The 27,311-nt window shown below is 37.1% G+C and overlaps 1 protein-coding gene across 1 annotated transcript in view; it reads left to right on the forward strand.

Moving 5' to 3' along the window:
• LOC130158820 (connector enhancer of kinase suppressor of ras 2-like) overlaps window positions 1–27,311 on the forward strand; it is a 206,570-nt gene that overhangs the window by 68,604 nt on the left and 110,655 nt on the right. Inside the window, exons 3-4 of the mRNA XM_056359880.1 lie at window positions 4,721–4,884; window positions 27,098–27,300. Coding sequence (XP_056215855.1) covers window positions 4,721–4,884; window positions 27,098–27,300 — 367 coding nt within the window. The remainder of the gene's footprint in view (window positions 1–4,720; window positions 4,885–27,097; window positions 27,301–27,311) is intronic.

Here is a 27,311-nt window from a genome sequence, read left to right on the forward strand (position 1 = left end):
TTGACTTCCTTGCCAAACTGGCTATAACTGGACCACAACACTTGCATCAGTGCTAAACTGCAGAAGGCAGGAGTGGTAAATGCATTTCCACTGAGCTGGTTTCCTTTTCTTTCATCCTAGGCCCTAAAAGCAGAATGAGCAATGTTGAGTTTCTGTAACAGAGCATATAGTTTTGCATACCCTCTTCTGTCTGAAGAATCGCCTTGAGAGAACAGTCATGTTTGTGACAAGCTGAACTGGCGAGGACCTCTCCTGCTACCCTCCCCATAACCCCTCCATTTCACAGCCGGTGTTCTGTTGTTCCAGCTGGCTGCTGTATGCTTTCCTCTGGGAATAATGATGTAGCATGAACAAAACCATCATTTGGTCAGGAATTTTTAGGATAGATTACGAAGCAAGCATAATTTACAATAAGTAACAAAAATCCATTACAATATATGAAAAAAAATAGTGAATAAATGTGATTTATTGAGACATTTATGAAGAACTGGAAATTACGGACTTTTAAACTTAGAAATTACTCTTCTTTTGTAAATGGATCACACTTGACAAAGTTATTGTCACCACATTTCTCCTCTGTGGGAGCTGCCCTGTCTGCAAAATTTGACTTCCTACATAGAATGCAACAAATTGTGCTTTTCCTTCATTTATTGTTATAGTAATTTCCTTTCAATATCTAACATGAGAGAGGAAGGGACAGATCTTTACATAACACGGCAGCTATGTCTGTGTTATTAATGTGAGACAAACCTGACGTTTGTTGACATCAGTGGAAAGATTCATTTTAATCTCCTGAGCCTTATTGCCCACAATATGTAGCATCTCTTTTATAATGCTGGCTCTGAGTCAATGCTTAAACCTTATTTTAGCTAGCTCTACAGAGAATTTTTTTTAGAACTTGTTGGTTTGCTTTGTTGTTTCAAAGATTCTTTTTTCTTAATTATGCAGTCCTGAAAATAAGCTTTTTAAAGCCAACTTGCTTTTCTTTTCCCACCCTTTCTCCTCACCTTTTTTCTGCCTCCTTTCTTTTTCATGTTTCCTTGATTTAGGCAATTTACTACATGCCTTATTTACACAATCATAGCTTGCAGTCAAGAGATCGGAGATGCTTGGGTTTCCTCTGCTCTTTGAATGCAGAAATAAAGTGTTCCTAGTCCATGTGGATGGAATAAGCTTTCTTTTACTTAAGAATCAAAAGTGACAATAGGGCAGGTTTTTAATCATGGATGTTAAGTCTCAGCTTTAAAAGAAAGCATAGATGTTGAAACCCTGTTCCTTGAATTAATTCGTTGCACTATGAAGGATATATTAGTTACAAACTGTACCCCAAAAAAGTAAGATTGTGCAGAAATAGAACTGCAAGCCTGTTTCTTGCCTGACACTGATCCTGTGTAACTAGGAAATTGTGGTTTAATTTTATTTACCTACATATAGAACAGAGTTAATGCCCACTACTTCTCTGCATTTATGAATCTTAACTAGTTTGTCTTATCTGTAAACAGAAATTATATTGAGAAAATTGCAGTAATGATGCCTAAGTGGCTTGAGGAAATAAATACTCCATTTAGCTTGTGGTGAGTCAAAATGATCTCATTCTGTACTCTTTCTAATTGCATCTTTGATATTTTCATGCTAAAAACAATTATAGCCATGATAATAAAGCATGAAACTACTGATAGCTAAATTCTTGCTCTGTAACAGCTCACACTTAGCAAACACAAATTTGTGTATCGCGAGAAAGGAACAATGGAGTACAATACCTAGCTCCGAGATAGACAAACAGAGAGCAACGGACAAATGCTTCTTTTTTTTGTCTGTTTATTTATTAGGTGGTGTCATGCTATGAGACAGCCTGGTCCTTTAATGATATATTTCTGTATTCTGTTGTCAACTGCCATACTGTTTGCACCATTAAGTAAACGTCTTCTAAAGATGCCCTGGGGAGCTATTATAGAGCAGTATGAATAATACAAATTTCATATTTTGCTCTTCTGTCATACATTCTCTCTGGCACAAAGGTACATTTAATACATCTGGCTGCACTGTTTTCATAGGTTGTCATGTTCATGTGGTATTTTCTAAATCTTTTTGAATAGTACAAATGCTTATTTGTGGCCACTGATACTAAATTTTTAAATTAATTTGCTTCAGTTTTGTTCAAAATAATTTCATTTCTGTTATCAGTTTCAGTGACGACTTCTGATAAGTTTTAGGCAAAAAAAGCAAATCTGGAACACATGGGTTTTGGAATTTCTTCTGAAATTGTTTCTAATATTTGTTCTTGAGCAAGCATGGAACAGAAATGTGTAATGGCTCTGAATTTAAGATGTTAAATAATGAATGCAGAACTTGCAGTGACCAGTTTTCAACCATTCCAGACTGAAATATACTTAAAGTCATTCATTAAATCATTTAAAAACATTAATAGGCACAGAGAAATAGTCTCCTGTTTGCAGACCATCACAGAACAGAGAAAAGGCTTAGGTATTAGTTACAGACTGCTGGTAAAAAAACCCACAAAAACAACCCAAAACCTAAACCACCTCATGCTTATGAATAACAACATGAAATATGACGTTTTGTATGGGATACAATGTATATATGGGATATATGTAGAAGTGATTATAATGCTGTGCATGTCACTTGGTCAATGATAGATGAGCACTATAACATAATTTAGGACTATCAGTATACAGAGTATATAATTGAATAACTTTGAAAGAGGTTAATTGAAGGTAATACAATATATCCCCTTGTATTTGTGGAACAGAAGACAAATACATTGTTTTGGTTTTTTCAGTTCTTATGTTGTCGTGGTCCTTGTGTCTCAACTGAGTTATGTTGGATTAATTGAGATTTAATGTGGTAATATACAGCATGCCAAATATAAGGTGTCAGATCTCTGTCAGATACTTTGTTAACAACCCTGGGAATAGAAAAACATGGACAATATTAGCTATTTTTGTCCACAGGATAGTTTTAAATTCCACATTTTCTGACTTTGGTTTCCACATGCTTTCACTTCCCCAGCCGCTGGTTTGGTTATTCTGACCAGGTCCTCATGTAACTTTTAGAAAATCATCTCTGGACACTAACTGGGGTCAGGCTGGGATATCACGTGTTAGTAATGTGTTTAGCTAATATTTTCTATTACAATGAAATAGACCAGTTTTATTAGATTGAATTACATAATTTAATATAGGAAGGTATGCTTGTAAAAGAAATAATAGACAGCAACATAGTTTTGTAACATGTTCTCGGTGAACTTCCTTCATGCTCTTGTTTAACTCATTTAGGGTTCCTGTACTGCTTGAGAGGAATATAGTTTTGTTCTTCACTGCCAAATTGTATCACCTGGTTCTTAGAAGGACCTTTGTGGTTCATTACCTGTTAAAATAACTATAAATTTCTCTTTCAAAAAAAACAAAAAACTAACGTACATGATAGAATTATGATTCCTTACATTAGTAATTCAGCAAATTAAGACAATATTTTAGTTTTATTTCTGTTTATATTGCATATGTGAGAACTTTTAAACAGACAAATGAGAACAATATTGTTCATATGCCTACTGCTTTCCTTGTCTTTATAGACGTGGTGTTTTAGTGCTTGTGTACACATTTTCTCCTTAATTCAACCATACTGATAACTTCATGTGTATTTAATAGAAGGCTACATGTAGAAATTATGCTATATCAAAGTTGTCTTCCTTCACTTCTCAAGTTGGTTGTTTCTGTGGTTTCTGGATATCTGTACTTTTTACGGATCTTGGAGTTACTTGCTTCATTGTAGGACAAACAGTTGAGAATCAAAGTGTTCTACTTTCTCTACTTAGTAGATGGTAGTATTGACAATGATTTTTTTTAGGTCTCCAGAAAATTATATGCATATCAGGTTTTCATTGAGTGTTGCACAATTCTAGACAGATTTCCTTCAGGGAACTCTGCATAACTTTGCTTTCAATAGTTTTGTGTTCAGCTAATTGTTCTATCTGGAAACTTCAAGCATGTGTGGTTCTGAAACAGACTTGCAGGAAGGAAAAATATTTCAACTTATTTTGCTAATCAGTCCCTTCTCTGGCCTGAGAAACAATGTGGCAGGTACCAAATCTGTCATTCTTACCTTACCAAGTTTCAGGGTGAAATGGAATAATTCTTTGTACGTGAGCAAAACTGTATTATTAATCGAAGGTTTATAACAAAACTCAGAAAGTTGGATAGTTTGACTTCGAAAAAAAAAATTGGCACTGGACATAGCAGAGTTAGTGTGGGTGGTCACTGAGCCTGAAAACCACTCTTCCTCATCAGTAATAGCCACGCTGTGTGACTTTGGAGTCCAATACCAGGAAGAATAATCTCCTTATCATAAGCTAAGCATATTTAAGTCTTCATGACATCGTAAGAAAAAGGTTCCCTGTCATGTCATTCTCTGTGCTTCTTTGTCCTTCCCCCATCTCCCTAGTAAGTACCATCAAGGTTTAAAATTAGTATTAAAATATTTAAGAATGTTGAAAACAATGTCAGTAATATAAACTTTTCTCTTTTATTAGTATGAACTATACTATGTAAGGTAAATTATCATTTGTTTGCACATTTTCCATAGTAGATCCAGACAAGGTATTATGCTTGGACTTCCAAGAAATTTCTGTATTTGTGAATTACCAAATTATTATCGTTTGTCTCCATTCTCTGAATATGTGTTGTTGGCTTTTTTTAAATAGGCCTCGATGATTGCCTCCAACAATACATAAAAAATTTTGAGAGAGAAAAGATCAATGGTGAGCAGCTGCTACACATCACTCATCAAGAGCTTGAGGAACTGGGAGTCACTCGCATTGGCCACCAAGAACTGATATTGGAAGCGGTTGATCTGCTGTGTGCATTGGTAAGTGATTTCTTGCATCACTCATCGTAATCTGGGTTTATGAATTTCCAAACTAAAATTAAAATAATTTAGACTGCACCCTACAGCCATATGCTGGTACAGACATACTGGCTTTGCTTCATTAAAGGACAGACGTGGCAGGTTCTTTCCGCTGTAAAGAAACTATATATATCCAGTTTATGATTATGTATTAGGATCTTTTATCACTCTTCCTCTAACTTTCTCGGTCTTGCAGTCAAATACTGTTGACTATCACTACTGGCATCCATATGGTTCTTTAATTATATGCCATATGCTCTTGTATTTCACTGACATTTGCCACACTATACTAAACCAAGTAGACCTGAGTGGTCTAACCATGCCAACATTCAAAAGGATGGTACTAAGGAGCCAGAAAGTAATGCCAATTAGGCTGGAAGATTGTTTAAAATGAGCTTTAAGACAAGACTAGAATGATAAAAATGACTTTATCTAAAGTACAGACGTGTGTCAATTTAAAGTCTCGTGTTTTTAGCAACCTGAAAGCATTCGGAAGGACGCCTTTTTCATGTAACAGGTTAATTCGGTTAGCATCTTAAGTATTGGATGTCAGAAAACTCTTTTTTCCTCTGTTGTTTAACTTCTACCAGCTAATAAAATGTAATGTATTAGCTTAATTCTAAAGAAAAAATAACTTATTTGTGTAAGTCAACAGGTGAAAGGATATTGGAAATCCAAAAAAATAAAATAGTAAAATTACATATGACAGTCCCACTATTTTACTACTTTATCAGGAGTTCTGTTTTTGCATAAACTAGATTATCCTGTGGGAATTTGGTAAGGTAAAGTCTCTCCAATCGGGAAACTGGCACTTAGCAGTAAAAAAGAAAAAAAGTGGGGGAAAATGCACTTGCTAAGAAAAAAGGAGTACAAAGTGCCTCTTATTATGCGTATACTTCTTGCAAGTACCTCTAATTACAAAATATACTTAATGTAGCTTGAGTTCTACTCTTACAAACTAAACATGTATGTCAAATTAGAGAAATGCTTTTGGCCTTGATGCAGCCATACCTGTAAACAGGTACATGCTGCATAACCCAACAAACTGTTGTGTTTTGGAAACTTTTTTTCTGCATGAAAGGCACCAAACTACCCTACAGTTTTTTTATAAAAGTAATATATAAAAGTATTTTAAATTTATAAATTATATATATTTATACAAAATTAAAAAAATATATATTAAATATATAAAAGTAATTTATAAAAGTATAAAAGTTTTTTTAAAAAGGTAACTTTGTTACCTAAAGAACAATGCAGTGCTGTGTGCCCTGACACTGGTCAGAAACAGTAGACCCAAGAAGTTCCCTCTGAGAGCTGAATGCCTTTCAATCAAGTGGGTCCTCTTGATGGGCACTTGCTGACTTTATTATTATTATTATTTATTTTTTTAAACAAAGAAACTGTACCTCTTAAATGCTGGCCCTGCTGCTGGTCAGTAGTGCAGCTCATCTCTTACTGTGCTGTCTCATGACCCTATTTTTTCTTTTAAAGCATGATGGGGATTTTCCAGCTCCTGGTATCATTTATTTAGGCTCCTGCCTGTAAACCCTTACCCTTCCTTTTTCACTTTGTCTCTAAAATGCCTGCTGCACCCCCCCACCTCCCACCCCCAAATTTTTATCTCCCTGCTTATTCCATGTACTTTCTGCTGAGTGAGTCTGCTGCCTGCGGCTCTGCTCTTGGGGATATTCTCTTGCTTCTGACATTTCTGCCTTGCTTCCATGCACATCATTCTTCAATTCTTGCAGCTTCTTAATGAGACAGGATCATAACTAAAACTTTTACAAGACTAAGTAAAATTGTAATCTGTAGTAATTTACAGGAATTTTGATCTATGTAACCAAAAATCATTAAGAATTTCTCTTTAATATTTTAAAGTAATGACAGTAATTGAATGGTAGGAGATCTGATGCTGCCTTTATTAACAACTGGAATACACTTCTGAAATGCTACAATTGTATTCGTATTCTGTGCTGAATCTTGAAACATTTATGGATTGTTGCACTAAAATCTGATGACTGGTGAAGTGATTGGTGAAAATTGTGAATTTGAGTTCATAATGTAATGAATTTTTAGGCTAGCAATCTAAAAAAACCCAAAAGAAAGACATTTCAAAACTAACTAAAAAAAAAAACAACAGGGGGGTTATAGGGTTATCTGTGTTTTCTTTATGCCACTAAATAGAAACTACCACATAAAATAGTTTTAATCTGAATGTCTTAAGGAGCATGTCATTTTACCCTGAGTTACATTATTTTATCCTGAGTTACATTACAAGCAAACTTAATACAGTTTATGGGCAGCTGGAATACAGCCCCAGTCAGTAAGATGTCAATACATTAATGCATTGTGTGTGCATTTGTATATATGGACAGGGTGTATAGAGTACAAAGTAAGTGTGTTTGTAGATTCATATATACATAAACTTAAAAAAAAAATTCTAAGCTTGTTATGAGAAAAAATGAGAGGAAACATCAATTCAAACAGTCTGTTCTAAAATTCCACATGTGGAGGGGTGGTAACAGCAGAGGCAGTAGTTTCCCTCCCTCTGTCCCTCCATTTGCCCCATTCAGCATGACATGGTTCCCCATCACGTGCTGGCAGAGCATCTACAACGCTATATACACTGCGTTTTCTTCCTATCTGGATCACAGAAAGCTGCACTCCTGTTTATATCAATATGTGTCAGTGCCACTTTGTACTCTGCGTGTCACCCACTCGCTGGGCCATGTCAATGAACATTGATTTTATTTTTTTTCCTTACATGGTTTTCTTAATTGATTTCTGTTTGGCAATTGGCAGTGTCCAAGTTACATGACCTATTTCTTTCAGGCAGTATTAGCAGGATGTTCCACTCCATCTTAGCTACACGGGTTGTGCAACGCTTTAAACAGAAGCATCTCTAATGTACTGTAGAAATCTCTCAGGTAAGCTTAGGCTCAGTGATGCATCAGGAATTCAGCTGCATGTTGGTCATGAGTTTAGCTGCAGAACAGCTATGTTGCTTCAGGAAACCAAGAGAAATTGCCTTCGCTCAAGCTCTTGGAACACACTCAAAGGGCATGTTGCAATGCCATGTTTTCCATATGTGCTCCCCCAGGGCCTGGCCATCAGCCCACTGGCTTTTGGGGGCTGGGGGAGGAGTAGTTGTTTGGGATTACACATCAAAAAGTAATGCCTCTGCTTCTATCATAGTGGTGCAAACCATTATACAGCATATACGTAACGAAGTGCTGGCCCATGAGGGTTTCTAAGTGCAAAAGAAAACAAAAAATAAAGGAGCTACCTGCTGTGTTTCTTCTTCCTTGTCCTAAACCACCTATTAGCTAGACTCTCAAATGCAAATTAATAAAGGCAGGGAAGTCTTACTATTACACATTTGCCCTCAATATGGTTTTATATCCACATCACAAATAAACATAAAAAAACCACCCCAAACTAATATTGTGTCTTGGTTAATTCATTCAAACCATCATATTATTTCCAAATAGATTTGGAAAAGCTATTACTAATATGTACAATCAAAGATCATAATTTTTCTTCCAAAAGAAAGCTGAATTCAGAGCTTTCTTTAACAAGGGATGGCGTATGAGAATCCTATCTAGAAAAGACTCTACACAGGAAGAAGGTGACCTGCAGTAGGAAAGAGGGAGACCTAAGAAATTGGAACAGGGAAAAATAAAAGCATTTAATACACCTGCACATAAAGGAAATGACAATACAGTGATATAGAAGTATATATGGTTTGCCATAAAAATTAAATAATATAAAATGATAGAATAATCTGGTTTATGAAAGGGTAAAATTTAAGTGTAAAAGGTGACAGTATCTCTCAGTGTAGGAGAGGAAGTTCTGGCACTTTCTTGGGTTTGCTCAAGTCTAAATTTATGTGCTGTGAAAGGAACAGTCATAGGTTGGCTATTTTTCCAGCTTTGATTCTTTGACCATTCTAGAAAGACCTTATTGAGCAGCGTTTTAATTATGAAGAAAATGTGGAATGATGGCTGTGGGGAAAAAAAATCCTATCTTAAACATCAAAGTCCTTTTTTACTAGTGTGGTCAGAAACTGTTCTGCAATTATTTATTTGAAGTGACCTAAATAACATCTGTGGACTAAAAAGTACAGGCCATTTAGGATTTGGACTGTAATTTTATTAAAGCTGAAATACTAATCTCGATACGTATTGGAGGACTAGTTGCACAAAGGCTGACTCTGAAGTAGTAGTAGGGCCTGGGGAAAATAATTCTTTGATAGACAGTAAAATACATTGGAAAGAAGAAAAAAAGAGTACTTTTGAGGTCAGCATGGGTTGCTGTTCAAATCTATGCAAGTAAATTTAATTTAATTAGGACAGTACTGGAGTTAGTATATTGTTAAAGCCTACACAAATTAAAATATAAACAGTCTAGTAGGAAGAAGGACTTGGAAAATGAATGGAAGACAAATGAACATAAAATGAAAAGTATGCTCAAATATAGATTGTATCTGAAGTAATTAAAAGTACTGTTAATTCATAGGCATTCAGCTAGTGAAATTACGCACTGTACTGTGATAGCATTCAAGGAGAAATAAAGATTAGAAAATTTCTCTGTGCAGTTTCTGCAAAAGCTAGCAATCCAAGCATGATGGGTTTTCTGCTGGAAGGCAAAATGAAGTCACCTGTGGATCAACGTGTTTATAACTGGCGTGAATTTAATTTGCTTGCATATTTACTACTTTTTTAAAGCAATGTTTAGGACACAGCTACTAAAAAAACATGCTTTTTTTCCCAAACTTTTTTCTAATGTATTTCTTTTTTAGGCCTCCCTTTTACAAAATTATGACAGTAATAGTATTTCGTTGGTTGGATGGGAGCCATTTGCAATAATTTATTCTGAAGTATGCCATGCTGAAGATGAAGCAGCCAGTCTTTCTTACCTGTGTCTATATCTGTTGATAAGATTGTTTCTTCTGAATCAAAATTATTCAAGTTTTGCTTAAATTAATACTAATTCTTAATGGCCATACCTATAATGATCTCTCTTGAGTTCTTTTTAATCTTTTGTTCTGCTGATACACTTTTTGGATTGTCAACACTATGAGCATACTGGGAAGTATTATTTATTTTTTTTTTTACTTCAGCTGATATATCTGATATATAATCAAGTTTCATTTTTAACAAGTCATTTGATATGTCAGATACTTATTTTCCCCCCATATTTCAGGGGTTATTCAAAGGTAATTACCTAGTCTAAAATCTTCATAATATAAATATATTGATGCTTAAATAGACAGAAATAAATCTTTCTTTGAAATGAAATGTCATCTCTCTTAGTGAGAGACGAAGTGATACTCCATCTCCTCGGTATAATGAGGAACCTGGCACACACATTATTTTTGTCTATACAAACATATATACATCCAGAGAGCTTTATTAATCTCAACTGGAAATGAAGTTCAACTTCTGGCAGTCCATTGCTATCTATTATGCTGTGCCAAACCATTGAATTAATACTATTGAATGGGTTATTTAATGATTTCACATATTAGAAAGGATGTATCATCTTTTGCTTAGTCTAATTAGCTGCTTCATTCTTTTTTAGGTTTTCAAATCATGCAATTTGGAAAAATAAATTATTTTAAGGATTTTCAGTTGGGGTTTTTTTCCTCATTTTAAAGTCTGTTGCCAATTTTTGCATTTTTAAAAATATTTAAGGATCATGATGTTGAAGGAAGATTATTAAGTTTGCACAAACAGTTCGCAGTAGCCTAAAGGACTTTTGTTTAGAGGTATTTTACGTGTGTGTGTGTGTGTAATAGTTTTGTCTTACTGGCAAGAAGTAAGAAACTCAGGGTCTTGCTAAGCTGGAAAAGGAGAACCTTGAATGTAATTATTAACTATTTGTGTAGACTACCTTGCACAAATGAAAATCTTTCACTGTGAAATCATCCACTGTTCCCTTACCAGATGTAACAGCAGCTATGTGAGCTGACATAAATAGAGAAGAAAGTAGAGGGTGGTTTTTCTTGATGTCATGTCAGTTTTCTCTCCAAGGACTACTACCTCAACGCCAGTTGTTCCATAGTAACACGTGGTTTCCAAAGCTATTGTTTGCACAGTAAGAATGTTTTGGAATACTGCAGCAGTACCACCAAAAGTAGCATACAGATGTTTAGTAAGTAAAATTTTCAGAGGTACCCAAGCACAGGATTGTTATAAAGGGAATTTAGAATCTAAGTGACTTATGAATTGGTGTTTTGTGTGTTAAGTTGCACTAGAAACAAGCTTGGGCTCTTTTGAAAACTTTGTCCATTATGAATTTGTCATTCACGTACAGCAATCATGCCTCAGCAGATGAGAGCACATAACCTCTGATGAATGCACAGAACCCTCTGGTTATGTGACATCTGCATATTGTGGAGTCAAACACAGACTGGAAATGGTCCTGTTCAGGTATTCCAATGTGTTGTCAGAACATGAGGTGTATATAATAGAAATTGAGAATGGAGGTTAGCTGCATTTTACTCAAATTTCAGCTACCTGCATACAGTCTGAGAGGGGAAGAGAGTAGCAGCAAGTGGGCTGCAGGTCAGGTGGATTCCAGTAGACCACATCTAATTATTTTCCACAAGTACTGCATCCAGTTTTAGTGGTATTAGGCTATCAAACATCAGATAAATTACTTCAGGTTGTAAGTATTTCTGTATTCTTCCTACTTAAGCCTGGGATATTTTTAAAAAAGTTCAGGAAAAATACAAATGTGCTGTATTGACTCCTATTTTTATACCTTGAATTTATGAATATCAGTTGTCTGTAGAGCAAGACAATGTAAACAGACTAATGAGAGAAAACAGACTTGTTTTCCCTGTCTTTTGACATTGTTGAAAGATTTCCTCTTGTCGCATGACAATTTTTTTTTTTTCCACAAAATAAGGAGAAACATGTTCTATTCAAACTGTTAAATCTGCTCCAAAGCTTGTAATTTTCTTCTGAAAATGTGTCTGTTTAAGTAGCCATGAATATGAGGATCCTAATGCATTGCGGGCTAGGCTGGTAATAGGCTACTACAGGAACCTACTGCATGCTTCTGAAAAATAAATGTAGTTATTTACATTTATAAATTTATAAAAGGATCCATTTATTATAATCCATTACTGTATCTTATCTCTGGTTATGTGTCTGGGTAAACTCAGTGGTATCCTGTCAATGAATGTTTTATTCCTTTTCATATTATGAGTTACTGTCGCTCACTGATGGAGAACAGCACACCATATGTACAATTAAATTGTGTGGCTACTTATGATGCCAATGCAGTAGCAGAAATTTATGTAAATGATTAGGTAGGCTAATGATATGGTGCTGGAAAACCACACGTCCGATGCTGTTGACCAGGGCAGGAGGGAAAGTACTGGCTGAAATGCAATCCAAATAGTGTTGGTATACATTGTAATTTGTGTGCAATCTTCTGCCCCTGATTGTACGTTCATTTCTGACATCAGAGATTTCTTTTGAGGTTTAGATCTGGAAGCCAACAGGGTTTTGTTTTGGGGTTTTTGGTAATTTCAGCTCTTCTGGATATTCACTTTCTTCAAGGCTGATGGTAGTGATCACAGTTACTGCTAGGGATACAGAAATGGACATTTCCCTTGCATAGTGATAAAAGAAAAAGCTATATAGTAACACTGTTTCACTTCATGGTTGTTTGTGTTGAACATTGCATGTTACAGTGTTGTGAATGTCTGTGGCTTATTGCTTTGATTTCTTTGCATTTCAGAAGGCATCCTTTATTGCACAGTATTCAAGTCTGCCAAAACCAGACAGCAGGAGAGGCAGCTTCTTTTTAACCTCATGCCCCTGGTGCCTTGCTCCGATGTTCTGAATTGCTCTGTGTAAGGTGTCTTGTGTCCCAAACCACAGACTAGCCAAGATTTGGATACTTGATTTGTCTGCAGCAGTGTCTAGATATCCTGTGGTCTCCTAAGGATATATACCTAGTCTTTCTAGACTAATTAGAATTGGCATATCCAATTAGTTTATATGAATTATTGCTTTCCCTAAAACTTCAATGTGAAGTACATGGAATAGCTAGTGACACATTGAATAAATTGTGCAGCAGAGGACTAACATTTTCTTTCCCATCTTTTTCTTTCTACACTAAAGGAAATAAAAAGAAAGATGCTTGTGATATTTGTGTCCTGTCACCTCTTACCTCATGATAAAATGTGGTGCTAGACTTCTGCATTGCTTTTGATGACATTAGAGTGTATGTGATTAATGCTTTCCACTATCTTGTGAGAGATCCTCATGAATGCTACCACAAACATTAATCTCTTTGAGATAAAATAGTGCATTACACCTTTATTTTTCCATTTCTGGATGATATTTGGGGGGGGGGGGGGGGCGGGGCAGGGGGTAGGACTTTGAGCTGAGAATGCATTTATGTCACAGGGCCTTGAGGAAAGCGAGTGTTTAATTTTTTGCAAGACTAAGTACAGAAATAAGAGTCAAGTGTTGACCACCTTGAAGGGATGAAGCTTGAAGTTTTAGTGTGGGAACTAGTGCAAATCAGGTTAAATTTTTTAGATCACTCTGGTTTTGTAACACTGGCCAAACTTATAAATCTAGTCAGACATGTTGTTCATAAAAACACCACTAGAACACTATCCTTTTGTACAAGAGTTAAATTAATTAATGTTAAATTCTAAATTCTGGAGTGCTCAGTGGTATCTCTTCCATTCTGATAGTTTATTGCAAACATGGAAATAACACTTCAAGCAGTGTTTAGGGAAGGAAAACTTAGTTTTTCTCAAATCATGATTGCAGCACAGCGGGCTTTTATGCTTTCGGTCAGAAACTAGCATATGTTTTTGGTGTATTGCTACATAACACTTAATTTTGTACTATTACGTTAAACATTTTAATATATAATTTAAATCCATTAGCCAGCTGAAATTTGTACTTTTGACTTAGCATGCTTTATTAAAAGTCTTTGCCAAAGCTGTTTGAATTCCCATACATGTTTGGGTGTGAGAATAATTCTCAAAGCAGATGAGGTATTTTTGTGACTGTCACCCATGTCTGCACCAGTCCATCCCTGTAGCACCTCTAATAAGTTTTAGTCAACATCAATCAAACTTGATGGAGCAGCTAAGTCCACAAGGATTCCTGCAAGTGCTGTGGTAGTCAGCAGTTCACTAGGGGGGTGTATCCTAAAGTAGTGACTTTCTGGGAGGAAATGTGCTTGATCCTCGGGGAGAGGCATTAGCCATGTGGCCAGTGGCGAGTCCGTGCCTGTGTCCTCTGCAGCCAGCTCACGTGTGGCTCTCCCCGGCTCCCGAGCCTGTGCTATCAGCCTCTATTTGTAGGCAGACGGCATGGGAGTTTGTGAAGGAGGGGGTGTGGGCATGACCAGGACACAGACCATTGAAAATCAGCCCTTTTCAGCACCGCTGCTTGCTAAACGATCTGGTGTTACGCTGCAATTTTAAAGCCTGTGCATGACTGCTGGTTTGCTAGTATTGCAATAGCTTATGCTTGCAGCATGCCAGCACTGAAAACCCTAGAACTAGAATAATGCAGGCAGTGAAAGATGGTTCATTGACTGAATCCAGCTAATGGAATATTGATTCAGACCTAGGTAATTACACTAAATAGTAGGGGGAAGGTATATTAGATTAAAGAGCGTACAAGTTTCTATTTTTGGAACAAAAGGGAAGAATAATACACACTATTGCAGGAAGACATTAACTTTTCCCCACTAAATTAAAAAAGTATTATTCCACTAATGTAAAATTTTAAATTACTTAAAATAACCTAAAAGTTCAGTTGTTTACAGAAATGTTCTTGGCTTGCTCACATGTTCAAAGTCTTAAACATCAAAGAAATTGTTGTCTCTGTAATGGTCTATGTGAAATACATTGGCAATTTGTAGTCTTTTAATGAAAAATAATTGCACTACTACTTATATGGTATTTAAAATAGGTAGAAACAATATTATGAGCATTTTAAATTAGCTTTTATTATTTTTTTCTAAGGCTGTAAGGGGTTTCTTGGGGTTTTTTGGTGTTTGCTTGTTTTTTTCCGGAAAGGAACACATCTGATTTATTGCTGATGTGTTTCAGTTGAAAAATCTTCTTTCCCTTGCAGAAAAAAATAGTTAATTTTTTATTTAGGATCCTGATTTGAAATCTATAAAGAATGATGCAATGCATGCTATATTGCACTGGTAGGAAGCACTATACTGTAGAGATCCTCTGTGCGAAGGAAATAGAGGGAGTACATCAGTGTAAGTTAAGAATGATGATTTTTTTCCCTGTGAAAAATTGCTTTTCTCATTTGCAAGGAGCAATTTCTTTCATAAATTCCCAGTAAGTTATTTTTCACACTGCTCTGTGTTACAGTATCAATTACTATAAGCTGCCTGAATTCCTAAGTAATTACCTGTGATCAGTTATTGTGATAAATTCATATGCATGCAAATACATATATGTATGCCCATGCATATTCATGTAATTGTTGTTGACTGAGTTTCTTAGCAGCCTTCAGCAAATTCATAATAAAAATAGATAAATTAACTTTTTTCATATTCTTATTAATGCCCATTTAAAAGAATCTTGTTACTAGTTTAATTTTTGTATGGTTCTCTCTGAATTGTTGTGAATATATGTAACATATCTTTCCTGAATTGATATAATTTTTACATGGAGCTATCAATACTGCAAGAATCTAAGCTAAATGTCAGACTGAAGTGAAATGGTCAGTGTTGACATTCTATTTCCAAAAGACAAGCCTATCATTTATTCTCTGAACTTTGAATAATTCACCACTGATTAAGATTTTAATTCCGTGTTTTGCACTGAATCTCTTATCCTCTCTAGTCTTGCATTTCTGTCTTATAATTCATTTTAATAGGTACTTTCAAATGAGAAAATGAGACTTCCTATGAGTGAATGGTTGTTTCTTTACACACACCTATGATTATTATGAAAAAAATAACAAAGTTTAATTGGTCACAAGGTTTTAGTAACAAATAATAAAGATTTGTGGTTATTGAACAGTGTACTACATGTGTATGGCTTTATTAGATATTGCTGAAAAGGATGCAGCACATGAATAAATATCAGAGAGTACTGGAAATGCGTAGTAAAGGCTTGAGACATTCTGCCCTTGAAATAAAGTCAGTGGAGTTCCCTCAATTAGCAACAGGAAATTTAAAGAAGAATTTGGGTGTAATTTTGTTATTTGTGAGAGACATAATGTATTGGCAGTAGCACGCAGCATGGCGCACAGTAGGAAACAGCAATTGCAGGCATGGTGATGACTAATGCAGGCAGTATTTGGTAATCATTTTTAAAAGTGAGCAGACCACGGTCTAATATCTGCCAGTCATCCTTTGGTCTCGTTTGTTTATCATGATATCCCCAATCAGCATATACCTCATAGCTTGTTTTCATACACATATGGAGGAGGTCAAGCCATCACAGATGTCTGGCTTACATATGTTGTTTAATTACAGCCATATGCAGATCAGTCCTTACTTAATACTGAAGTGATTGGAAAGAATTTATCTTGTGATGTGAAAAGAAGCCACGAAATAGACTAACTTGCTTCGTCCTCTCAGGTCTTGCTTTCATGCGCATCGGAAAAGAAATGCTGCCACAGCTTTATTTTCCTACTGGTGTTTTTTCTGAGAGTTGACATTGAAGCTATTAAATATGCACAGATGTTAGCTTGACAGAGGAGAAATGGTGTATGGATGGTGCAATACATTCACCATTTTACGTTAGTCTGTTTATGAGAAGGTTTCATTATTTCATGCTGCTGTAATATTACGGGTTTGCTCAAAAAATATGAGAAAACATTAAACACATTTTGAAATGGAGAATTTTATGAAAATGCAAACGCACTTCCAGGGAGTTTAGATCTGAACTCTTAATGAATGTGGAGTTAAGCTGGAAATATGAATTAGAGGTACAGTGGGAGAGCAGTGATGAGCAGCTCAGAAGGATGCTGCTGAAGTTGAAAGGAAAAGTAGTAAAAGCATTCTTTTTCAGATAAACTGAAGTACTATTCTAAGCATAGGTTAGGATCACTCTCCTGTTTTTGAAACTGATGGTTCATTGCCTCCACAGAAATAACTACTGATGGTTCAGACCTGTAAATGACCATGCTCCACTTTACAACTGAAATGAGACACAAATTCTCCTTTCAAAGGAAATCCCTTCTCTTCAAACTTTCCTTCTTAAAACTTTTGTGAGAATCGGCATTAAACAGACAAATGGAGGTTTCAGTGTTTTAGATTATCCCAGGCAAAAAGTAGAATATGTAAAACAGCTGATCCCCAATATATCGTTAGTCCTGTTTTGTTTGTAACATCACTTGACTTCAATATAACAAATTATCTGTTACATCTAAATCATATCTTTTTGATCTAGAACATACAAAAGTTTGTTTGGACTGCATATTGTTTAATAAATCTTAAAACATTGTTCTTGCCTACTATTGTTCTATAGTCCCTGCTGCACACCTCTAGTTTAGTTCTAAATAGTTATTTATTAAACAGAAATGTACAGATATAATATATAGCAAGGTATAGGTATTTAACTATTTAAAAACAGGAAAAAAATCAAGTACTTGCTGAATTACTGATCTGAACCTGAAGAATATATTAAGGTTTTAGATGCTAAAAACTAAATGAAATCTCTTCAAGGGGTAGAGAAAATAAAAGGAAGAAAAAAGAAAAAAAATACGGGAAAAATGAAATTAAGGTATTCCTTAAATATGGCCAGCAGACTCAGAGTGTTGGATCTTTCAAAATATATTTGGGTATATTACATACAGAAGTGTGAACCTTCTGTATGTTGAAAGCCTCAGACCAGTGGCCAGAGTCACGTGGGACCAGGTGTTGTGATCAAGCCATTTTTATTTGCATAAAAGTACGCTTTCTTTATACTTGACTTTATTATGGCAATAAGCAAATTACATAACTGAACAGCAGATTTCATGTTGTTACAGATCTTAACCAAAAATTGCATTGATGATGTGTCATGATGTGCTGGATCATACTGTGTGATCACATAGTATGCTGAGATATAATTTTGAAGTGCATTTTAAGAAAATGCACACTTTTCACAGTGATTAGCCTGATAGAGGTACTTCTGTATTTGATTTGTTGCTGGACTTTTTTTAAATGCCTATGCTGATTCACTTGAATCACTTTCCTCATATTCACTTTCCTCATATCTTCTCATGTTTTAGATACTTGTACCATGGTAATGTATTCTCATTCTCTGTATATAGATAGATATGTATACATACATAAACAGAAACATTAAAATGTTCTGGCTTATTCAAGCTTACCCAATTAGAGAGAGTATTTGGATATTACACAGTTTAAATCACATTGCCTCCATTAGGATTAAGCAGACCAAGAAGGCTTTACACAGTTTGTTCAGAGACCTGTAGCAAGAACTACAATGTAGAAGATACTTGAAAAATGTTGAGGCAGTAGATAAGGACACCAGTGAATTCTTGATTATCCTAACCATTCAACAACAGAAACTACTATACTGTGCGGATTTAGCCTGGCCTATAGCGAGTCAGGTCTTGTCATAATCGGTGACCCTTTGGAGATCCATGAACAACGAGCCTACACACTATGTCTGTGGTCTTCTCTTGATCATCTTTGATCTGTAGTCATTTCAAGGTCCAGTCCAACCATGTGTTTTGCATGTTTTCAGAGGAGGTATCTGCAGGAATATAACTGCATCTTCTGCTTTTCTCTAACTCTGTTCTTTTTACCAGATGTCCAGTCATTTGAGTCTCTTGACACTTAAACATAAATTTTAAAATCTATTTAAATACCATATTCTAAACAATGTTTCAGAGGCTGGTCTTATGGTCTTTTTGAGTCTGATTTTTAAAGGAAAGACTATGATGTTCTAAATCTTATCTGAAATCAGAAACACATGGCTTTTTCAATAAAATATTATTCAAGACATTTTAATTATGCTTCATTACCTTTATATATATATCAATTACAATGGAAATAGTAAAGCTTCTGGAAGTAAAAAAACACAATGCAAATGTCAAGTTTTAAAATAAGGTTAAAATGTTTAATCTTAGCACTATATCTACTGAATGTATACCTTCCTATTATAGATACGAAGTGCTTTGAAGCACTGTGGTAAGTTCCAAATTATAGACTAAGGAGACAAGAAAAAATTGTGACACAATTTCCTTCTGAAAGGTAAGATAATTATAATGAAAGAGAGCACAAGGGGGAGAAAAATGGCACAGAAAAGAATCTATGTGTTTCAGATAATATGTTCTAATTTGTATTATGATGTTGCATTTTTGCAAAGTATTACCATAGTTATTAATAAATTCCATACTTTTATGAAATATCAATGTGTCCAGTGCACATAAACTAGGTTATAATACTGCAGTTTAATTGTCATAATAAACTGATAGGCAAATGTTATTAAAGATAGTGAGAAGGATTGTTTTAGTGTTGCTAATTTACTGATTTAGAATGAGAAAAGCTTTTAAAGAAAAAGCTGAAACCTATTTGGGCAATGTTTTACTTGAACTGCAGTCCCCAGCCATTAAGATGAATGTATTTTCTTAATACATTTATAGTTTTCAAAACAACAGGGGCTAGGATTTTATATATTTTTAAAATACATAAATTATTGAATATTTTAGTTTAGGTAGCACATATCCAGATGTGCCCTCTGTTTTTTCCTTTCTCTAATGCAGAGGTAAGCAAATTTCTTCAATAAGCTAGGCTTCTTTTTGTAATTTGGGAAACTGATCCTGATTAATATGGATATAGGTATAATTTTGTGTGTTAATACGTTTTGGCATGCAGTACAGCATCTCCTTGCTATAAAGTAACTGGAACAACCATTGTCAAAATAAGTGTGGCCAGCAGGTCGAGAGAGGTGGTTCTGCCCCTCTGCTCTCGTGAGCCCGCCCTGCAGTGCTGCGTTCGGCTCCGGGGCGGACTTGGAGCTGTTGGGGTGAGTGCAGAGGAGGTCGGGAACTTGAGCAGGGGGCTGGAGCCCTCTGCTGTGAAGATGGGCTGGGAGCTGGGGTTGCTCAGCCTGGAGATGAGAAGGTTGCGGGGAGACCTTGTGGCACCTTCCAGTACCTCAAGGGGCCGACAAGAAAGCTGGGGAGGGGCTTTGTACGGGGGGGTGCAGTGACAGGGCGGGGGGGAATGGCTCTAAGCTGACCGAGGGCAGACTTAGGGCAGATACTGGGAAGAAATTCTTCCCCGTGAGGGCGGCGCTGGCAGAGGCTGCCCAGAGCAGCTGTGGGTGCCCCATCCCTGGGGGTGCTCAGGGCCAGGCTGGACGGGGCTGGGGGCAACCTGGGCTGGTGGGAGGTGTCCCTGCCCCTGGCGGGGGTTGGGGCTCGGGGGGCTGTCAGCTCCCTCCCAGCCCAAACCATTTGATGATTCTAAATAAGACCTCAGTTCTGAGGCTTCGGATACTGGTAATCAGCAAATGGTCACAGGCAATGAAGCATTACATTTTCCCCAGGATGCGGTATACGATGTATTTAGTGCAGTGCATCAGAAATGGACAGGTCAACAAACCCCAGATCCCAGCACGCTGTAAGCATCAGCTATGCCAAAGGTGTAACTTAGCAGACTACACGTCAGTTCTCTTTTCTGCCTGCATCCCACTCCAGCAGAACTTTACTACCAAATGTAATACACTAATAACAAGGTGTAATTCATTCTTTTTCAGCTGAATGTGCGTTACCTCTGTTGACATAGGATACCAATCTAGATATTTTAGCACTTTATCTGAAATCTGTAATAAATACTTGGTTCCACAGAATATGACCCACTAAGGTTTAATACATACTTTTATTTCAGTATTTTAAATGCTAGTGTAAAACCTGCTTACTTGTTCACATAATTTCAACTGAAGGACTTTCGTGATTTACATTAAAGAAATATTTTACCTCCTTCAAATTGCTATATATCTAAAGGATATTCAGCTTGTAAATTCTTTTTAAAGAAGAAAAAATCTACACACCTGACAGAAATGCACTGCCTTGCATACTTTAACTTCATACTATTTTGACAACTTCAGTTTTAAGTTGTATCATAAAAACATCACCAGAAAATTTTAACAGCTTTACCTGATGAAATCAAGGAGATATTTAGAGAAAGAAGTACTTTAGGTTTCTACTGTGTTTTCTGTTAGGCTCTTAACATTTAAAAACATACCTCCAGAAAGGAAATAAAAAATAAAGTGTTTTGATGGTTTTCATTCTGTTTAAGTGCTAGGACTATTTATGCTAAAATCTAGTTTATGACTATTTTGGATTTTTGCTCTTATTAAAGGGGCTGTGTTTGCCTGTTTTTATTCATTAAGTGCTAAATGACTATATGCTATCACAAACACTGTCGTTTTCATTGTGAAGATGTGGCCTTTTGGGGGGCAGCATACAGAGTGATGTAGACCACAGGGAGTTACGGGATCCCATCTGGCACATCCTGTTTTCCCAAAGGAGATTCCTGAAGCCCAGAGCTGCTTGGGGAATTCTTTGCTAGTCGTCTGAGCCCCACGCTGTGGCTGAGCCCCAGGGGGACAGGTGGGCAGAGGTCTTGTGCTTCGTTGGGAGCACGGGTGCGTGCGGGTCCCCGGGGAGCAGGCAGGCTGGCGGGGGGAGCAGGCAGCCTGGGAAGGACCGGCCTGCCTTCCCAGCCAAGGAGGGGCCGGGCATCCCTGCAGAGCTGCATCAGGTGTTGCAAATCCACAATAACTTTAAGTCAATTTACATGTCATCTGAGAATGGGTTGAAAATCAGTCTGCAGTGGGGAAGATGTGCTTGAAGATTGAGATTTTAGATTAATTTCCTAACCCTGTTGGTTATACAGTGGTGCTGGGACTCAGGAAGAGGACATGCAGCATCTTTCTGTGGTAGTTCACAAATAGGTCAGCTTAAAGCAACTGGGAAGCTGAGCTCTGAGGAGGAGCAGAGTGAGCTATGAGTGCTGCTTTTGGGATGGGCTCAGAGGGGGAGTAGCCTGCTGCACTGAGGGGCAGGGTGGTACCCAGAGGGCCAAAGGCACATCTGCCACGTGGATTCGGTAATGGGCCTGAGGTCTTGTCTGAAACAGACCTGCAGCTATGGCTCCCACAGGGGACTGACTGAGAAAGTGTGGGGATTCTTTCAGTTTATGCATAAAACATAAGAATGGTAGTGTAGCACAATATTTAGGTTGTGGTATTTTAAATGCCTTAACGTGGTAAATTTCATGAAAGATGCTGGAATATCACTCAGAGTTGTTTCCATTAATCTCCTCAGTCAGATCTACTGCTCTGCCCTTTTAATTCTCTGAACCTGACAGTTCAGTGGATATTGCAACATTCTCAAAATATCACCTACAGAAAAAGCTGTATATGCCTTTTTATACATGTATTTATACATATATTACACTGACTACTTACATGAATGACATCAATAAAAACTACTATAATTAAAAATAAACCTGTTTTTAAGGTAATTTAAAGGCATTACTTATGCAATATAAACCTTTTAGCTAAAATTGTGTCCCATGGCAAAAAAAAATTCTGTGTGAGCACATTTTTTTACCTCTGTGGGTCAGATTATAAGAAAACACTTTCATTATATAAGTGCCTTTAAGTATATAATGCTGGGGGGGTGGGGGTGGGGGTGGTGTTTCCACAGAAGAAATAAACTCTTCTTATGATGTAGATATTTCTTGCTCTGCTTTTGATCTTCAAATGTTAGTGTTTACAAAAAATTGATTAGCACTTACCTTTTTTTTCCATCTTATTTGTTATTTATCTTGTTTGCTACATTAATTTGGCCTATTTTATCTCAGTGGCTAAAATTTTCACAGATAATTTTATTAATGTAAAATACTAATTTGTGATGTTATTACATACCTACAATGAGATATGAAAACACCCGAAGCCTCATCTGAAGACTTTTTTCATTCCGCTTCTTTGAATATGTAAAAAGCACAGTTGTTATATTGTCAGATAGATAAAAAAGTACTCATTTTTTGCACTGTCTTTTAAAAATGGAACTTCCAACCAGAATTTATGCACAAAAGAAGTTTTAGCTGGAATTGTGATACAGACGCAGAGTGGGCGGGTTCATTGTCACAGTGTGTTTAGCTATTTTTGCATTTTGGATTTATGACATGAAAAGCAGGCATGATTTCATGTTTTTCGATTTCCTGTATGCATTTTTAACTATATGGGATATTCAGCAATTTATGTCTTCCATCATATCTTCTACTCTGCACTAGTAAAAACAACTTTTTTTTTCAGGTTGTTCAAAAAAACCTGGTATTCTCTCATGTCTTCTGAATTCTAACACTTCTGACAACAGCCACCTGTTTTTTCTGTGCTTAAAAAAAAAAAAAGTCAAGTGCAAAAGCCCTGGAGGTGATCTGTCCTGTCTCTTGCCTCCTGCTACCCCACAGTAACCCTAATCACTAGGAACACAAACTGGCATCTCAAACTGTACAGGAGAGTACTAGGCGGATGGCAGGAACCTTCTCTGATAGTCTGAAAATCTGAGGACTAGAGAATGAAATTGCTGAAATTGAAAACTGTTTTACAGACAGCAAGCAGACTTGTCCTTAAACCTCAGCCAGTTGTACATCTCACTAAGTGTCACTTTAAGCACATCTTCCTCTTGGCTTTATTGCTAATGATATTCTTCTATAAGCTTGTCTGGCTCTGATCTCACATTTCTGTTTAATTTCTACCTCTTGAAATTCTTTCCAACTCCTGTCATTGAATCGGGCATCAGGAACTGCTGAGCTCAAACCTAAAATATGCTACTGAGTCAGTCTGTAACTGAACAAATCAGATAATCTCTGTGTAACTCCTGTGTGAAGCTAATAATGCTAGCACATATTACAGTCCGTGGACATACAGAATTTTTTACTGTTTGAATGGTGCTTTTATGTGAAGAAGCTTAAGCCAACATTTAATAAATTTGCCAGTCACATCTTTCTGTGTTCAAGATGTGCTGTTACTTTGGCCCTTTCTTCCAGCAGTCACCGTTTCTGCAATATACCCGTCAGGCCCGTTTTACTGAAATGGAGTGTAGTCAGCTTTAGTCGTTCTATTCCCACTAAGCAGTTTTGCCATCCAGATTCCATGATAGCTTGACAAACTGTACGGCTGTGTAGGTCTAGGCAGACAGCGTTTAGGGTTGCTTTAATAGTCAGTATTCATTCTCTAAACCTGTATGTCCATTTCCACTAATGGAGTAATTTGGTAAGAAAGATTATGTAACAACTTTAAGCATCATGAAACAAAACCAGGGAATGGAGCAAACCATGCTTCCCGGCCCCCCCCCCCCCCTTTTGGTATGAAAAATAATCCTGCCTATGCTAAAGGCACCCTCTTGTCCCTTTTAGAGTATTTTGTTTGGGGTTTTTGTCTTTCTTCATAAATCAGAAATCATATCTAGGATTTAGAGTGCAAGAAAGAAATCACCTGCCAGGAGACAGAATTTTGCAGGCTTGGGAGCATCATTTCTGTGGTGTGTCTCACAATAGCAGCACGTATTTAACACAGTGAGGGCAGAATATATGGCTGTGAAAACTGAAGTCTGATATGGTAGCTGTGATAGCGATTTAGTCTGGCAGGTTTGAGACTGTCTCCGTTAGCATCATGCAGATGAGATACCTGCGGGAATCAGAATAGATCTGGATACTTGCAGTATCACATATACAGAACAGGGCTACCCACCTTATCACAAACTGCAACTCTTCCATCTGGGTTTTCAAGCACATTTGCTGAATCATAATCGATGCAGTCTAAATTTGTGTGTGTACCCACCTGCTGGCTCTTTTCTTCTCTGGAACAACCTCTTCTCTATCCCCTCACCTTGGTTGCTGGCTAGGCAAGCCCGAAAGGGGCCACAGTCCTTCAGTAGTTTTCTAATGTACTGCCATGGTGGGGCTCATGCAGCTTCGTGACACCAGAGCTTCAGCCTGGTAAACGGACTGCACAGGAGGCGGGGGTGGAGGGGGGAATGTGTGCAGCTGACATGAGGTTAGCTGTGGTGCAGAAAATTAGGATGAGGTGATACTTTGAAGGTTTATTATTAACCATTCTTTTCCCACCCTTGTAATGTGTTGGTGAGTGTGCAAAATCAAAATCTTTCTGAGGGGAAACTAAGCCCTGCCTAGCTGGTTGCTAGCTGGTAAAAGCACCCCAACGTGTCCACTTGGTCATCGTCTTGGCACAAGTAGAAGTTGAGAGAAAAATAGAGCAGAGGAGGGAATTCCTTCAGTGCTTTAATAAGAGGGGAAAAAAAAAAAGAAAAAAACAAAAAAAAAGTTTAGCTGCAAATATTAACCAGGTGGCATACTAATACCAAATACAACTTGCTTTTTAACTTTAAACTTTTCCAAAATAGAATGACTGACTTTAGTGGTGCTGTTGTTAACTGTACAGTATTTGTTCTGGAAAAAAAGATGAAGAGAATTTTTCTCATCTGTAGCTAAACCAGTGTAACTTTTGTTTGTTTCAACATTCAGTCTTAAACTGGATGCTTCCAAACCTGACTGACTTTTTGTGATGCCTTAGGCATGATATGTATACAACAAATTAATTCTGTCCCTATTATTTAAAATTATTTTTAAATCCGAATTCTTTGCAGTGAGCTAAGTAAGAAAGCAAAGTGTTTCCATTTCTTGTAGGTTGCCCTCCAGACTGCAGGCAGGTGGCTGGATTTATTTTTCAGAGTGAACTTTGAGAAGGAAAATGGCTGGCAGAGAAGGCATATTCCCAAGTACCAGCTGTAACTGGTCCAAACAACTTTACCAAACAGTCGTTTGTATTTTGTTTGACTTAGATACAAGCCCAACTCAGAAGCTTATTATTGGTCAGTGCTTTTTTTTTTTTTTTCTTGGTGTTGGAAATTATCATTTCTAACACAAATATCCATATTGACATCCATGAAGACTGTGTATTTTTCGCAGTTCTCTATTTTCTGTTTTGAGGAAGAAGTTTAGGTAAAAAAAATAACGTGATATTCAAGATCAGTCATTCTCTGTAAAATATGCATGGCTGAAACAAATAGTGGGCAATTAATTCAAACTCTGAAAGCTAATTTTGTTTAAATGTTTATTAAATTCTTTCATGTGCTACATCCTGTTGTGGCAGCAGGAACTCTGGGTTCAGTTCAGTGTGTCTGAGACTTTCTATGTGAATTTGAGTGAATTATTTAATGTATTCGAGCTGAGATATCTTTGTGTTTGTTATCTGGGTCTAAGCACGGAATTGGCTTGATGATAAAAGAACAGAGGGTGAGGGAATGCAGAAAAAGAGGAAAGGGGACTTGTGTATGGAAAACTTTACTTAGATTCAACACCTCCCCCCACCCCCAACAGAATTAGAACAGAAGAAAATCCATTAAGAGCTGTTAAATATGAAGACACTGTCACTGACTGAAGTATCTGAACCACCAACAGCTGTTACTATATGCCTGCTTTTTCCTCAGATCCTTCCCTATGCAGCCGCTGGAGACAGGAGTACCATGTCTTTGCTCTGACCTGATCTGACTGTTCGCATATCACATTGCATGTGGGAGAGCTGCTCACCAACAGCAGGGTTCAGGGAGGAATTTTCCTGTAAAAGCCTATCACCAAGGCCATGTAAGATCTCATACCTTATTCACAGCATGAGTAAAAGGGAAGCTCTGCTAAGTCTGAGTTATTACAGGTTACTAGAGGGACTTACACAAATCTGAATGAGAGCCAGTGCAGTGGGACTGCTAGAGACGTGCTCTCAGAGGTAACAAATACACCGAATGGTTAACACTGAACTGTAGCAGTAGGGGATAGTGGACTGACTCATCTTCACTTGAAATTGGGAAACATCATGAGACTCAGCATACGGGGATTCTTTTTACCTTCCCCTCAGTGACTTCGTTGGACCAATGGGTTTAGGGACTCCAGGATTGTGACCATTGATGACATTAGAAGTGGTCGTGCCAACAGGATGGATGTGTCTTGCACGTACTGAAGTAGTCTGTTGCTTAGCCTGGCACCAGGCTTCCATAACTACCCTGCCCTTTTGACCAATACCGTTCATGTTTAACCTCACAGTTATATTCGTGTAGCTGATGAGACACTATTTCACTTAATTGTGTATCTTCTTCTTTCCCCTTAGAATTATGGTTTGGAGACCGAAAACCTGAGAACTCTGTCTCACAAGCTGAATGCTTCAGCCAAAAATCTTCAGAACTTTATAACGGGTAGAAGGAGGAGTGGCCATTATGATGGCAGGGCCTCCAGACGACTGCCAAATGATTTTCTTACCTCTGTAGTTGACCTGATTGGTGCTGCCAAGAACTTACTAGCCTGGCTGGACAGGTAATTTGCTA

The sequence above is a fragment of the Falco biarmicus genome, chromosome 14, assembly GCF_023638135.1.
Source record: "Falco biarmicus isolate bFalBia1 chromosome 14, bFalBia1.pri, whole genome shotgun sequence".
NCBI classification, from domain to species: domain Eukaryota; kingdom Metazoa; phylum Chordata; class Aves; order Falconiformes; family Falconidae; genus Falco; species Falco biarmicus.